A 17500-nucleotide genomic window follows, 5' to 3' on the forward strand; every position below is an offset into this window, starting at 1 on the left:
GAGGGAGAGGATGACAGAGGAAGGGAGAACGGTATGTGGGAGATGTGGACAGAGGCAGGGAGAACGGTATGAGGGAGAGTTGGACAGAGGCAGGGAGAACGGTATGAGGGAGAGTTGGACAGAGGCAGGGAGAACGGTATGAGGGAGAGTTGGACAGAGGAAGGGAGAACGGTTGGCCTCCATTGGCAGCCAGTGTAGTAGACACAGAATGGCCTCCTCCATTAGAGGACAGTGTGGTTGACACAGAATGGCCTCCTCCATTAGAGGACAGTGTGGTTGACACAGAATGGCCTCCTCCATTAGAGGACAGTGTGGTTGACACAGAATGGCCTCCTCCATTAGAGGACAGTGTGGTTGACACAGAATGGCCTCCTCCATTAGAGGACAGTGTGGTTGACACAGAATCGCCTCCTCCATTAGAGGACAGTGTGGTAGACACAGAATGGCCTCCTCTATTAGAGGACAGTGTGGTAGACACAGAATGGACCACCTTCATTGGTGTACAGTATTTAACTTGGCAAGTCAGTTAAGAACAAATTCTTATTTACAATGACTGCCTACCTCAGCCAACACTGGGCCAATTGTGCGTCGCTCTGTGGTACTCCCAATCACGGCCGGGATGTGATACAGCCTGGATTGAAGCCAGGGTCTGTTGTGACGCCTCTTGCAATGAGATGCAGCGTTTTAGACTGCTGTGACGCGCTTTGCTAAGTCTTCGTCACAAGAGAAATTATCCACCCGTCACATACAGCGTAGCGACAAGAGAAATGATCTACCCGTCACATACAGCGTAGCGACAAGAGAAATGATCCACCCGTCACATACAGCGTAGCGACAAGAGAAATTGAGACAATCAATTGACTTTTGTGTCTCTGTGTCAACAAATGTTTGCATCTAGACTACTGGTAATGTTACCAGGGCAACGTTCATTAGACTACTGGTAATATTACCAGGGCAACGTTCAGTAGACTACTGGTAATGTTACCAGGGCAACGTTCATTAGAATACTGGTAATGTTACCAGGGCAACGTTCAGTAGTCTACTGGTAATGTTACCAGGGCAACGTTCAGTAGACTACTGGTAATGTTACCAGGGCAACGTTCATTAGAATACTGGTAATGTTACCAGGGCAACGTTCAGTAGACTACTGGTAATGTTACCAGGGCAACGTTCATTAGAATACTGGTAATGTTACCAGGGCAACGTTCAGTAGTCTACTGGTAATGTTACTAGAACAACGTTCATTAGAATACTGGTAATGTTACCAGGGCAACGTTCAGTAGACTACTGGTAATGTTACCAGGGCAACGTTCAGTAGACTACTGGTAATGTTACCAGGGCAATGTTCAGTAGACTACTGGTAATGTTACCAGGGCAACGTTCATTAGAATACTGGTAATGTTACCAGGGCAACGTTCAGTAGTCTACTGGTAATGTTACTAGAACAACGTTCATTAGAATACTGGTAATGTTACCAGGGCAACGTTCAGTAGACTACTGGTAATGTTACCAGGGCAACGTTCAGTAGACTACTGGTAATGTTACCAGGGCAACGTTCAGTAGACTACTGGTAATGTTACCAGGACAATGTTCATTAGACTACTGGTAATGTTACCATGGCTACATTCAGTAGGTTGCTTGTTGAAAAGCTTTCTCGAACGTTGCAGATTGATGTTCCATGAATAGAGCAAACGTTATTCCTTATTCAACATGTCAGAGAGGCATGTTTCTTCTGCATACATTATTATATATGAACGTAGCATAATGTTATCTCCTGCTGAACCTGTCCCAGGATGTTAGATATACATTATTATATATGAACGTGTCCCAGGTTGTTAGATATGCATTCAGTATTCAGACATTTTGACCTTTCTCCTCATTTTGTTACGTTACAGACTCATTCTAAAATGGATTAAATACTTTTTTCGCCCCTCATCAATCTACACACCATACCCCATAATGACATCACTATACCCCATAATGACATCACAATACCCCATAATGACATCACAATACCCCATAATGACAAAGCAAAAAAAACATTTTTTGAGGAAATGTTGCTAATTTATTAAAAATAGAAACAGAAATATCACTATCAATATTTTACGTAAGTACTCAGACCCTTTACTCAGTACTTTGCTGAAGCAACTTTTGCAGCATTTACAGCCTTGAGTCTTCTGGGGTATGTAAGAGTATATTGAAGAAAAATACACAACGCAGAGTTTGAGAGGTTGAGAGGTTGAGAGTTTGAGAGTTTGTGAGGATGAGAGAATGAGAGGACTAAAAACTAGAGTACTAATGGTCAATAGGGAATTGTAAATAGGAGTTGGGTTTCAGTTCAACATCTGTTTAGAATCTGTGGAATGTCCTGAACTCAGAGCTACGTGTCCGACATTCTTTACATCGAGTCTGGAGCAGGATACTTGTTGTTTGATCATTGGCCAAGCTGTACTGCAAGGACTTCTGATTGGTCAACCCCAGGCTAGGTTGGGGGGTTATACCTGGCATCCTGTTCCTTTGTTCAGTGGAGAAAAGCTGAGGACAGGGGAGACTGAACATCTGAACATCTACCTCCCAGCATAACATCTTGACTTGTCCTTCTCAAATAAATCTATTTTTCTGCCCCTGATTTGCTTTGGAGTTTGTGTTGTTGAAGAATGACATAGATTTCTAACGGGTATGAAGCTACACAGGTGTATTTGGGGAGGTTGATGGGGAGTGTCGCTGCACAGCTATTTTCAGGACTCTCCAGAGATGTACAATCGGGTTAAGTCCAGGCTCTGGTGCGGCCACTCAATGGCATTCAGAGACTTCCCGAAGTCACTCCTGCGTTCTCCTGGCTGTCTGCTTATGGTCGTTGTCCTGTTGGAAGGTGAACCTTTGCCCCAGTCTGATGCAAACATTTCTAAAAGCCTGTTTTTGCTTTGTCATTACGGGGTATTGTGATGTCATTATTGGGTACTGTGATGTCATTATGGGGTATTGTGTGTAAATTATTGAGGATTTGTATTCATCCATTTGAGAATAAGGCTTTAACGTAACAAAATGTGGAAAAATTCAAGGGGTCTGAAAACTTTCCGGAAAGCACTGTAGCTAGCTAATGAGGTAACGTGATTAAACAAGGTATAGCCTAAATGGTTAAACAGTCCGGTCCACAAGTTGCCTTTAAGGACAGCCCCATATATGCTTTCTAAATGTAAAATTCACCTGCACAATGTGCCTCAGTGTGTTTGGCTATAAACGGAGGTGGAGCCACAGTGTGTTTGGCTATAAACGGAGGCGGAGCCACAGTGTGTTTGGCTCTAAACGGAGGCGGAGCCAGAGTGTGTTTGGCTATAAACAGAGGCGGAGCCTCAGTGTGTTTGGCTATAAACGGAGGCGGAGCCAGAGTGTGTTTGGCTATAAACGGAGGCGGAGCCACAGTGTGTTTGGCTCTAAACGGAGGCGGAGCCAGAGTGTGTTTGGCTATAAACGGAGGCGGAGCCACAGTGTGTTTGGCTCTAAACGGAGGCGGAGCCAGAGTGTGTTTGGCTCTAAACGGAGGCGGAGCCACAGTGTGTTTGGCTCTAAACGGAGGCGGAGCCAGAGTGTGTTTGGCTCTAAACGGAGGCGGAGCCAGAGTGTGTTTGGCTATAAACGGAGGCGGAGCCATAGTGTGTTTGGCTCTAAACGGAGGCGGAGCCAGAGTGTGTTTGGCTCTAAACGGAGGGGCGGAGCCAGAGCGTGTTTTGCTATAAACGGAGGCGGAGCCATAGTGTGTTTGGCTCTAAACGGAGGCGGAGCCAGAGTGTGTTTGGCTATAAACGGAGGCGGAGCCGGATGCATCCTACCCACTGCTGAACAGAACTGCGAGGGGTTTTCACTGAAAAGCTCAATCTCTCTAAAAAACTCTTGTCCAGTCAAGATAGTAGGCAGATTTTAGTCACAGAGATAATTTTTCCTTGTCTCGTTTTTGTCAACTGAAATGAAAAATTATTTTTGTTTGGTTATAAAAAAAAATTCTGGGTATATTTAGCCCCGTCAAAATTGCCAATGAAAAAAATGTTTGACGAATATTTGAGTCACTATTCTTGTTGACAAAATGAACATTGGTCCATTTGTGGACAGTGCGGTAGACAACAATGGCCGCCTGCTGTGGACAACTTCCTCCTCTCTGGTCGGTTTCTCTGCAACCCCTGGCCCACATACATCATTTACAGCGATGTGTTTGTGTATCTGAATACTGACTACTTTACACCTGACAACCTTTTTCAATCTCATTAATCTCCTCACTGGTGATTCAAAATGGCAGATTTCTAAATGCTTCAGTGATAGTGAACCTGAGAGGATAGTTGTGGTTCCTCTGTGGGATGAGACTATTGAGGAGAGGAGGACACTCTCATGGACCTCATAGAGGAGAGGAGGACGCTTATTGACCTCAGAGAGGAGAGGAGGACACTCATCGACCTCACAGAGGAGAGGAGGACACTCTTCGACCTCAGAGAGGAGAGGAGGACACTCATCGACCTCACAGAGGAGAGGAGGACACTCATCGACCTCACAGAGGAGAGGAGGACACTCATCGACCTCACAGAGGAGAGGATGAAACTCATCGACTTCACAGAGGAGAGGAGGACACACATCGACCTCACAGAGGAGAGGAGGACACTCATCGACCACACAGAGGAGAGGATGAAACTCATCGTCCTCACACAGGAAGACACTCATCAACCTCACAGAGGACACTCAATGACCTCACAGAGGAGAGGAGGACGCTCATCGACCTCACAGAGGAGAGGAGGACTCTCGTCGACCTCACAGAGGAGAGGAGGACACTCATCGACCTCACACAGGAGGACTCTAATGGACCTCAAAGAGGAGAGGAGGACTCTCGTCGACCTCACAGAGGAGAGGAGGACACTCATGGACCTCACAGAGGAGAGGAGGACACTCTCATCGACCTCACATGGGAGGAGAGGATGACGGTGGAATCGAGGAAAGGCCTGGCTTCCACCCAAGTGAGATGTTTCCTCCGTCTCTCACTTTATTTTGGGAGAAAGAAAAATATAAAAACATAATTCTGTAGTTTTATCAGAGCTATGAGCAAATTATTCCCAGATCATTTCTCGTTAGAAACAAAAGAGGGAGAGAGAGAGAGAGAGAGAGGAAGAAAGAGAAACAGAGTGAGAGAGAGAGTGAGAGAGAGAGAAAGCGCGCAAGAGAGAGAGAGCGAGAGAGTGAGAGAGCGAGAGAGAGAGAGAGAGAGAGAGAGACAGAGAGAGAGAGAGAGAGAGAGAGAGAGAGAGAGAGAGAGAGAGAGAGAGAGAGAGAGAGAGAGAGAGAGAGAGAGATAAAGAAAGAGAAAGAGAGAGAGAGAGAGAGAGAGGAGTAGTCATTGAGCCTTGAAGGCCCTCGATATAAAGATGACTAAAGAAATGGATTTCTCTGGATCAGAGCCTCCTTTGTGCGAGATAAGTCATGCAAGCGTTGCAAAAGGGGGCATTTCCAAATATAATGCTTGGTTTATATGGTAATGTAACATAATTATGGAAATGCCAGATAGTAGATTTCAATTTGCCGCTCGTTCACTGAATCACAATATAAAGTTGAGCACCTTTGTGCCGTGACTTTGTAGATTAACGTTGGGTTTTTCCCTTTCTGTTTTCTGGGGTTGGGAGGTGGGAGATATAGACAGGAGGGGGAGGTTTCTGTTTTATGGGGTTGGAGGTGGGGAGGTGGGAGGTATAGACAGGAGGGGGAGGTTTCTGTTTTCTGGGGTTGGGAGGTGGGAGGTACAGACAGGAGGGGGAGGTTTCTGTTTTCTGGGTTGGGAGGTGGGAGGTACAGACAGGAGGGGGAGGTTTCTGTTTTCTGGGTTGGGAGGTGGGAGGTACAGACAGGAGGGGGAGGTTTCTGTTTTCTGGGGTTGGGAGGTGGGAGGTACAGACAGGAGGGGGAGGTTTCTGTTTTATGGGGTTGGGAGGTGGGAGGTACAGACAGGAGGGGGAGGTTTCTGTTTTCTGGGGTTGGGAGGTGGGAGGTATAGACAGGAGGGGGAGGTTTCTGTTTTCTGGGTTGGGAGGTGGGAGGTACAGACAGGAGGGGGAGGTTTCTGTTTTCTGGGTTGGGAGGTGGGAGGTACAGACAGGAGGGGGAGGTTTCTGTTTTCTGGGTTGGGAGGTGGGAGGTACAGACAGGAGGGGGAGGTTTCTGTTTTCTGGGTTGGGAGGTGGGAGGTATAGACAGGAGGCGTTCTCCTGGTATCCGTCAAACCCATCTGCAAAATGGTGATGCGTGATTCATCACTCCAGAGAACGTGGTTCCACTGCTCCAGAGTCCAATGGTGGAGAGCTTTCCAGCACTCCAGCCAACGCTTGGCATTGCACATGGTGATCTTAGGCTTGTGTGCTGCTGCTCGGCCACGGAAACCTATTTCATGAAGCTCCCGACGAAGAGTTCTTGGATAGTGAGTGTTGCAACCAAGGACAGATCATTTCTACACGATAGGCGCTTCAGCACTCAGCGGTCCTGTGGCTGAGCCTTTGTTGCTCCTAGACGTTTCCACTTTACAATAAAAAACACTTACTGTTGACCACAGCAGCTCTAGCAGGGCAGAACATTGATGAACTGACTTGTTGGAAAGGTGACATCCTATGTGTCAGTTTGAATGTCACTGAGCTCGTCAGTAAGGCTATTCTACTGCCACTGTTTGTCTATGGAGATTGCATGGTGGTGTGTTGGAGTTTATATACCTGTCAGCGACGGATAAGGCTGAAATAGCCAAATCCACTAATTTGAAGTTGTGTCCACATACTTTAGATCTATAGTATACTTTGTATTGTCAAAGATACACTTGTAAACTGAAGTTCATCAGACGTTTTCAGGCTAATGATTTAGCAAGAAGTCATCTATCGTGATTAGGGTCGTAAACTTTCCCCTAAATTTCCAGAATTCTTCCGGAAGGTTTCCATGGAAAGTAAAGCCCTGGAATTTTGGACATCAGACAACAGACACACCGGTCTCTACATTGCAGATGAGCTGAAAGGCAGTCATCAATGACCTTGGACCACAGGCTGCTTGGTCTGAAGTGGAGGAGTATTACCCTCACATCACACCCAATGGCTGTGCTACTCATGCATTGAATCTGCTCCACAATGACATCATGGCACTGAAAACAATGGATACACTCTACAAGAGAGCCAATGGAAATTGTTAGGTATGTGAAGAGTCATCAAGTTATAGCAGCAATCTCCCTCACCATGCAAAGTGAGACGAATAACAGCTCCACATTGAAGCTGCCCAGCAACACCCATTGGGGTGGTGTTGTCATCATGTTTGACAGTCTCCTGGAGTAGAAGGAGTCTCTCTAAGGAATGGCCATATCACAGTCTGCTGAAAGCCCCATCAAGAGTATCCTCCTGGATGATGTTCAGACTCTGCTTGCAGATGTAAGAGAAGAAATCCATACTGCCCTGCCCACTTCACTGTTGCTCCAAGCAGAGGAAACTGCAGTTCTGAAATACATCAAAAAGTGTGAAGACTTCTGCCTGAAGCCAATAACGCCACAGCGTAGATGTTGGACCTCAAGTATGCTGGCAAGAGCATCCTGTCTGGTGCGCAGATCAACAAGGCCTATGGTGTCATCAATACCGTGTCTCACCACCTTGACCTGGATGAGGGCAAGGTTCTTGGCAGTCTGGCGAAGTACACTTCCAAGCAAGGGCTTTGGGATGGAGATGCAACATGGAAGTCGTGCCAATATATCTCATCAGCCACCTGGTGGAAGGGACTCTGTGGATCTGAGGCTCGTTCCCTTGTTTCCTCCATCGTCCTCCAAATCCCACCAACATCAGCCGCCTCAGAGTGCAATTGGTCCTTGTTTGGGAACACACACACCAAAGCATGCAGCAGGTTGACCAATACAAGGGTTGAAGAATTGGTGGCCACCCGGAAAAATGTGAAATGTGCCATCCTCCAACCAGGTTGGAAAGTGACAGTGAAGATGAGGCCTCAGAGTCTGATGTACAAGAGGAAGACAACCTAAGCTTTTAGTTTCTAGACTATCATTTTACAGATGTGTGTTGAAAACCTTTTGGGGGAAATGTGATGGATCATTGGGGATCATTCAATATTCCCTTTCTTTTGTTGTTCACTGAAATCATCCCATGTGAGGAGTCAACTCATTTAAGTAAAGTTCCATTCATAACTAAATATATATATATTTATTTCTATTGGAAGGATTTAATAATTTGTAATAATGTCTACTTATGAAGGTAAAAGGTTTATGTTTCTGTCTTCATATGATAAATACGGTATATCCAATGCAAAAAACATCCACATTTATAAATATTAATAATATTAATAAGAATATTTATATGCATATATGTCCGTTAATTCCCATATATTCCCACTAATTCCCAAAGAAAGTTTCCACCTCTGAATATTCCCCAAAATGTGCAGCCCTAGTCATGATCCAGCTAGGATAGATGCCTGAATCCCAATCAAATGGGAAGTATACTGTGAAATTCAGAACATCAGATGAAACGTGGAGATCAAAAACTTGGTTCATGCATCCAAAAGTTAGTGTAACCTCCTGAGTCTCTTACCCTGGTACTCAAACCTGAAGCCATGTCTTGAGACTCTTACCCTGGTACTCAAACCTGAAGCCATGTCCTGAGTCTCTTACCCTGGTACTCAAACCTGAAGCCATGTCCTGAGCCCCTTACCCTGGTACTCAAACCTGAAGCCATGTCTTGAGACTCTTACCCTGGTACTCAAACCTGAAGCCATGTCCTGAGTCTCTTACCCTGGTACTCAAACCTGAAGCCATGTCTTGAGACTCTTACCCTGGTACTCAAACCTGAAGCCATGTCTTGAGACTCTTACCCTGGTACTCAAACCTGAAGCCATGTCTTGAGACTCTTACCCTGGTACTCGAACCTGAAGCCATGTCTTGAGACTCTTACCCTGGTACTCAAAACTGAATCCATGTCTTGAGACTCTTACTCTGGTACTCAAACCTGAAGCCATGTCTTGAGACTCTTACCCTGGTACTCAAACCTGAAGCCATGTTCTGAGCCCCTTACCCTGGTACTCAAACCTGAAGCCATGTCTTGAGACTCTTACCCTGGTACTCAAACCTGAAGCCATGTCTTGAGACTCTTACCCTGGTACTCAAACCTGAAGCCATGTCTTGAGACTCTTACCCTGGTACTCAAAACTGAAGCCATGTCTTGAGACTCTTACCCTGGTACTCGAACCTGAAGCCATGTCTTGAGACTCTTACCCTGGTACTCAAACCTGAAGCCATGTTCTGAGCCCCTTACCCTGGTACTCAAACCTGAAGCCATGTCTTGAGACTCTTACCCTGGTACTCAAACCTGAAGCCATGTCTTGAGACTCTTACCCTGGTACTCAAACCTGAAGCCATGTCTTGAGACTCTTACCCTGGTACTCAAAACTGAAGCCATGTCTTGAGACTCTTACCCTGGTACTCAAACCTGAAGCCATGTCTTGAGACTCTTACCCTGGTACTCAAAACTGAAGCCATGTCTTGAGACTCTTACCCTGGTACTCAAACCTGAAGCCATGTCTTGAGACTCTTACCCTGGTACTCAAACCTGAAGCCTGGCTTGTTCTGGGAGTGGTCGCTATGGAAATACACTGTGGTCTCATGGGAGGTGGTGAGCAGGGAGGGTGGGACATCCTGTCCACTGAATCGACCAATCACAGTGCTGGTGTCCAGCGGGCCGTTCCTGATCTCCAGAAAGTCATGGTTAGCCTCGGTGGAGAAGTTGAGGAACTGGACATGGGCCCCTGGGGGTGATGGAATACAAGATTAAGAGACAGTACCAGGAAATACAATCCAGAGAGACAAACAACGTCTTGAAACACCTCACTGGACAAAAACTGGTTGAATCAACGTTGTTCCCATGTCATTTCAACAAAAATATATATCAATGTGATAATGTAGAATCAACGTTGTTCCCATGTCATTTCAACAAAAACATATATCAACGTGACGATGTTGAATCAATGTGGAAAACTGAATGGATTTGAAAAAAAAGTCATCGACATTGTTGTCTTGTTTTTAACCCAACGTTAACCTACTTTGTCTTGTTTTTAACCTACGTTGTCTTGTTGTTAACCTAAGTTGTCTTGTTTTTAACCTACGTTGTCTTGTTGTTAACCTACGTTGTCTTGTTTTTAACCTACGTTGTGTTGTTTTTAACCTACTTTGTCCTGTTGTTAACCTACGTTGTCTTGTTTTTACCTACGTTGTCTTGCTGTTAACCTACGTTGTCTTGTTTTTAACCTACGTTGTCTTGTTGTTAACCTACGTTGTCTTGTTTTTAACCTACGTTGTCTTGTTTTTAACCTACGTTGTCCTGTTGTTAACCTACGTTGTCTTGTTTTTAACCTACGTTGTCTTGTTGTTAACCTACGTTGTCCTGTTGTTAACCTACGTTGTCTTGTTTTTAACCTACGTTGTCCTGTTGTTAACCTACGTTGTCTTGTTTTTAACCTACGTTGTCTTGTTTTTAACCTACGTTGTCCTGTTGTTAACCTATGTTGTCTTGTTTTTAACCTACGTTGTCTTGTTGTTAACCTACGTTGTCTTGTTTTTACCACAACGTTAACCTACATTGTCTTGTTTTTACTCCAACCTTAACCTACGTTGTCTTGTTTTTACCCCAACCTTAACCTATGTTGTCTTGTTGTTAACCCAACGTTAACCTACGTTGTCTTGTTTTTAACCCAATGTTAACCTACGTTGTCTTGTTGTTAACCTACATTGTCTTCTTTTTAACCCAACGTTAACCTACGTTGTCTTGTTGTTAACCCAACGTTAACCTACGTTGTCTTGTTTTTAACCCAACGTTAACCTACTCTGGATAACTTAAATGGCGTCTGCCAAATGACTTAAATGTAAATGTAATACACGGAGATCAGAGGTCATACATGTAATCAGTTACATGTAAGGGATTACAAATATACGGTAACTGTAATCCGTTACGTTACCAGCTAAAATATTAAAATCAGATTACAGATCCTTTTGAAAAAATTGATGATTGCTTCAAGGAATTCAAGGAATTAAATTCAGAATGGATTTTTGCAACAACAAAAAAACTATTTGACACTGTTTTCTAAATGACATTCAAATCAGCATTGAAAAAAGGTTCAATTTTGTTCCACCTGAGTGAGTCTGATCATAAGTCAGAGACCACCATGATGACACATCAAATGATGACCACCAATCAGAGACCACCATGATGACACATCAAAGGATGACCACCAATCAGAGACCACTATGATGACACATCAAATAATGACCACCAATCAGAGACCACCATGATGACACATCAAAGGATGACCACCAATCAGAGACCACTATGATGACACATCAAATAATGACCAACAATCAGAGACCATTATGATGTCAGAGACCACTATGATGTCAGAGACCCCTATGATGACAGAGACCACTATGATGACACATCAAATAATGACCAACAATCAGAGACCATTATGATGTCAGAGACCACTATGATGTCAGAGAACACTATGATGACAGAGACCACTATGATGACAGAGACCATTATGATGTCAGAGACCACTATGATGACAGAGACCACTATGATGACAGAGACCATTATGATGACAGAGACCATTATGATGTCAGAGACCACTATGATGACAGAGACCACTATGATGTCAGAGATCACTATGATGTCAGAGACCACTATGATGACAGAGACCACTATGATGTTAGAGATCACTATGATGTCAGAGACCATTATGATGTCAGAGACCACTATGATGTCAGACCACTATGATGTCAGAGACCACTATGATGACAGAGACCATTATGATGTCAGAGACCACTATGATGACAGAGACCACTATGATGTCAGAGATCACTATGATGTCAGAGACCACTATGATGACAGAGACCACTATGATGTTAGAGATCACTATGATGACAGAGACCATTATGATGTCAGAGACCATTATGATGTCAGAGACCACTATGATGACAGAGACCATTATGATGACAGAGACCATTATGATGTCAGAGACCACTATGATGACAGAGACCACTATGATGTCAGAGATCACTATGATGTCAGAGACCACTATGATGACAGAGACCACTATGATGTTAGAGATCACTATGATGTCAGATACCATTATGATGTCAGAGACCACTATGATGTCAGACCACTATGATGTCAGAGACCACTATGATGACAGAGACCATTATGATGTCAGAGACCATTATGATGTCAGAGACCACTATGATGACAGAGACCATTATGATGTCAGAGACCACTATGATGTCAGAGACCACTATGATGACACACCAAATGTGTTTGATGGATTGTGGGAAAAGAGCAGGAAGAGTTTTTTGGAGGTCACAGTCCATACTATGTCTTCCTATGGTGCGACTGCTGTCGGCATCCAAAGGTAATCCAATTTGAATAAACGCTGTGGTGTCGTCCACAGCGATACGGATATCACTTATTGTTAACATCTACATAGGAACATTGGTGTAAATCACACTGCTGCTCTCTCATTCAGCCATTTGCACTTTTCAGATCGTGGTTGTTGTCGACGGCCGTTCAGACATCTAAATGTGTTTTTGAACCCGAAATGAATTCAAGAAGTTTAAGCTGCTAATCAATCGTTGTTTTTGAAACCCGGTGGACAGCCAGTGAAAAATGCGCTCTTGCAACAGCTGCATAGTGTGGATCCCAGCCTATAGAATAACAGTGTGGATCCCAGCCTATAGAATAACAGTGTGGATCCCAGCCTATAGAATAACAGTGTGGATCCCAGCCTATAGAGTAACAGCTGTATAGTGTGGATCCCAGCCTATAGAATAACAGTGTGGATCCCAGCCTATAGAATAACAGTGTGGATCCCAGCCTATAGAATAACAGTGTGGATCCCAGCCTATAGAATAACAGTGAGGATCCCAGCCTATAGAATAACAGCTGCATAGTGTGGATCCCAGCCTATAGAATAACAGTGTGGATCCCAGCCTATAGAATAACAGTGTGGATCCCAGCCTATAGAATAACAGTGTGGATCCCAGCTTATAGAATAACAGCGTATAGTGTGGATCCCAGCCTATAGAATAACAGCTGCATAGTGTGGATCCCAGCCTATAGAATAACAGTGTGGATCCCAGCCTATAGAATAACAGCTGCATAGTGTGGATCCCAGCCTATAGAATAACAGTGTGGATCCCAGCCTATAGAATAACAGCTGCATAGTGTGGATCCCAGCCTATAGAATAACAGTGTGGATCCCAGCCTATAGAATAACAGTGTGGATCCCAGCCTATAGAATAACAGCTGCACAGTGTTGATCCCAGCCTATAGAATAACAGTGTGGATCCCAGCTTATAGAATAACAGTGTGGATCCCAGCCTATAGAATAACAGTGTGGATCCCAGCCTATAGTATAACAGCTGCATAGTGTGGATCCCAGCTTATAGAATAACAGCTGTATAGTGTGGATCCTAGCCTATAGAATAAGAGTGTGGATCCCAGCCTATAGAATAACAGCTGCATAGTGTTGATCCTAGCCTATAGAATAACAGTGTTGATCCTAGCCTATAGAATAACAGTGTGGATCCCAGCTTATAGTATAACAGCTGTATAGTGAGGATCCCAGCCTATAGAAAAACAGTGTGGATCGCAGCCTATAGAATAACAGTGTGGATCCCAGCCTATAGAATAACAGTGTGGATCCCAGCCTATAGAATAACAGTGTGGATCCCAGCCTATAGAATAACAGTGTGGATCCCAGCCTATAGAATACCAGCTGCATAGTGTTGATCCCAGCCTATAGAATAACAGTGGGGGTTGTTTTTTCTCCAATCGAATTCATGCTGGACACATGATCAAACTCACACACTAATGATAGACTGAAAGGGGCCATCTGGAGTTACTACATCCATTTTATAACTATATTGTTGATATCATGGATGGTCAGTCCTGTATAGTCTCATAACATGGTTATAACTATAATGTTGATATCATGGATGGTCAGCCCTGTATAGTCTCATAACATGGTTATAACTATAATGTTAATGGATGGTCAGTCCTGTATAGTCTCATAACATGGTTATAACTATAATGTTGATGGATGGTCAGTCCTGTATAGTCTCATAACATGGTTATAACTATAATGTTGATATCATGGATGGTCAGTCCTGTATAGTCTCATAACATGGTTATAACTATAATGTTAATGGATGGTCAGTCCTGTATAGTCTCATAACATGGTTATAACTATAATGTTAATGGATGGTCAGTCCTGTATAGTCTCATAACATGGTTATAACTATAATGTTGATGGATGGTCAGTCCTGTATAGTCTCATAACATGGTTATAACTATAATGTTGATATCATGGATGGTCAGTCCTGTATAGCCTCATAACATGGTTATAACTATAATGTTGATGGATGGTCAGTCCTGTATAGCCTCATAACATGGTTATAACTATAATGTTGATGGATGGTCAGTCCTGTATAGTCTCATAACATGGTTATAACTATAATGTTGATATCATGGATGGTCAGTCCTGTATAGTCTCATAACATGGTTATAACTATAATGTTGATATCATGGATGGTCAGTCCTGTATAGCCTCATAACATGGTTATAACTATAATGTTGATGGATGGTCAGTCCTGTATAGTCTCATAACATGGTTATAACTATAATGTTGATATCATGGATGGTCAGTCCTGTATAGTCTCATAACATGGTTATAACTATAATGTTGATATCATGGATGGTCAGTCCTGTATAGCCTCATAACATGGTTATAACTATAATGTTGATGGATGGTCAGTCCTGTATAGTCTCATAACATGGTTATAACTATAATGTTGATATCATGGATGGTCAGTCCTGTATAGTCTCATAACATGGTTATAACTATAATGTTGATGGATGGTCAGTCCTGTATAGCCTCATTACATGGTTATAACTATAATGTTGATGGATGGTCAGTCCTGTATAGTCTCATAACATGGTTATAACTATAATGTTGATATCATGGATGGTCAGTCCTGTATAGCCTCATAACATGGTTATAACTATAATGTTGATGGATGGTCAGTCCTGTATAGCCTCATAACATGGTTATAACTATAATGTTGATATCATGGATGGTCAGTCCTGTATAGCCTCATAACATGGTTATAACTATAATGTTGATATCATGGATGGTCAGTCCTGTATAGCCTCATAACATGGTTATAACTATAATGTTGATGGATGGTCAGTCCTGTATAGCCTCATAACATGGTTATAACTATAATGTTGATATCATGGATGGTCAGTCCTGTATAGCCTCATAACATGGTTATAACTATAATGTTGATGGATGGTCAGTCCTGTATAGCCTCATAACATGGTTATAACTATAATGTTGATGGATGGTCAGTCCTGTATAGCCTCATAACATGGTTATAACTATAATGTTGATATCATGGATGGTCAGTCCTGTATAGCCTCATAACATGGTTATAACTATAATGTTGATGGATGGTCAGTCCTGTATAGCCTCATAACATGGTTATAACTATAATGTTGATGGATGGTCAGTCCTGTATAGCCTCATAACATGGTTATAACTATAATGTTGATGGATGGTCAGTCCTGTATAGTCTCATAACATGGTTATAACTATAATGTTGATGGATGGTCAGTCCTGTATAGCCTCATAACATGGTTATAACTATAATGTTGATGGATGGTCAGTCCTGTATAGCCTCATAACATGGTTATAACTATAATGTTGATGGATGGTCAGTCCTGTATAGCCTCATAACATGGTTATAACTATAATGTTGATATCATGGATGGTCAGTCCTGTATAGCCTCATAACATGGTTATAACTATAATGTTGATGGATGGTCAGTCCTGTATAGCCTCATAACATGGTTATAACTATAATGTTGATGGATGGTCAGTCCTGTATAGTCTCATTACATGGTTATAACTATAATGTTGATGGATGGTCAGTCCTGTATAGTCATAACATGGTTATAACTATAATGTTGATGGATGGCCAGTCCTGTATAGTCATAACATGGTTATAACTATAATGTTGATGGATGGTCAGTCCTGTATAGCCTCATAACATGGTTATAACTATAATGTTGATGGATGGTCAGTCCTGTATAGCCTCATAACATGGTTATAACTATAATGTTGATGGATGGCCAGTCCTGTATAGCCTCATAACATGGTTATAACTATAATGTTGATATCATGGATGGTCAGTCCTGTATAGCCTCATAACATGGTTATAACTATAATGTTGATGGATGGTCAGTCCTGTATAGCCTCATAACATGGTTATAACTATAATGTTGATGGATGGCCAGTCCTGTATAGTCTCATAACATGGTTATAACTATAATGTTGATATCATGGATGGTCAGTCCTGTATAGCCTCATAACATGGTTATAACTATAATGTTGATGGATGGTCAGTCCTGTATAGCCTCATAACATGGTTATAACTATAATGTTGATATCATGGATGGTCAGTCCTGTATAGCCTCATAACATGGTTATAACTATAATGTTGATGGATGGTCAGTCCTGTATAGTCTCATAACATGGTTATAACTATAATGTTGATGGATGGTCATTCCTGTATAGTCTCATAACATGGTTAGTACTATAGTGTTGATATCATGGATGGTCAGTCCTGTATAGTCATAACTTGGTTATACCTATAATGTTGATGGATGGTCAGTCCTGTATAGCCTCATAACATGGTTATAACTATAATGTTGATGGATGGTCTGTCCTGTATAGCCTCATAACATGGTTATAACTATAATGTTGATGGATGGTCAGTCCTGTATAGTCTCATAACATGGTTATAACTATAATGTTGATATCATGGATGGTCAGTCCTGTATAGTTTCATAACATGGTTATAACTATAATGTTGATGGATGGTCAGTCCTGTATAGCCTCATAACATGGTTATAACTATAATGTTGATGGATGGTCAGTCCTGTATAGTCTCATAACATGGTTATAACTATAATGTTGATATCATGGATGGTCAGTCCTGTATAGCCTCATAACATGGTTAGTACTATAATATTGATGGATGGTCAGTCCTGTATAGCCTCATAACATGGTTATAACTATAATGTTGATGGATGGTCAGTCCTGTAGAGTCTCATAACATGGTTATAACTATAATGTTGGTATCATGGATGGTCAGTCCTGTATAGTCTCATAACATGGTTATAACTATAATGTTGATGGATGGTCAGTCCTGTATAGCCTCATAACATGGTTATAACTATAATGTTGATGGATGGCCAGTCCTGTATAGCCTCATAACATGGTTATAACTATAATGTTGATATCATGGATGGTCAGTCCTGTATAGCCTCATAACATGGTTATAACTATAATGTTGATGGATGGTCAGTCCTGTATAGTCTCATAACATGGTTATAACTAT

General features: G+C 42.5%; 1 protein-coding gene across 1 annotated transcript in view; it reads right to left on the reverse strand.

The window, feature by feature from the left end:
• LOC135549478 (CUB and sushi domain-containing protein 1-like) overlaps positions 1-17500 on the reverse strand; it is a 1027892-nt gene that overhangs the window by 241065 nt on the left and 769327 nt on the right. The window contains 1 exon segment of the mRNA XM_064979475.1: positions 9586-9795. Coding sequence (XP_064835547.1) covers positions 9586-9795 — 210 coding nt within the window.

The sequence above is a fragment of the Oncorhynchus masou genome, chromosome 12 (assembly GCF_036934945.1).
Source record: "Oncorhynchus masou masou isolate Uvic2021 chromosome 12, UVic_Omas_1.1, whole genome shotgun sequence".
In the NCBI taxonomy this organism is placed as follows: Eukaryota; Metazoa; Chordata; class Actinopteri; order Salmoniformes; family Salmonidae; genus Oncorhynchus; species Oncorhynchus masou.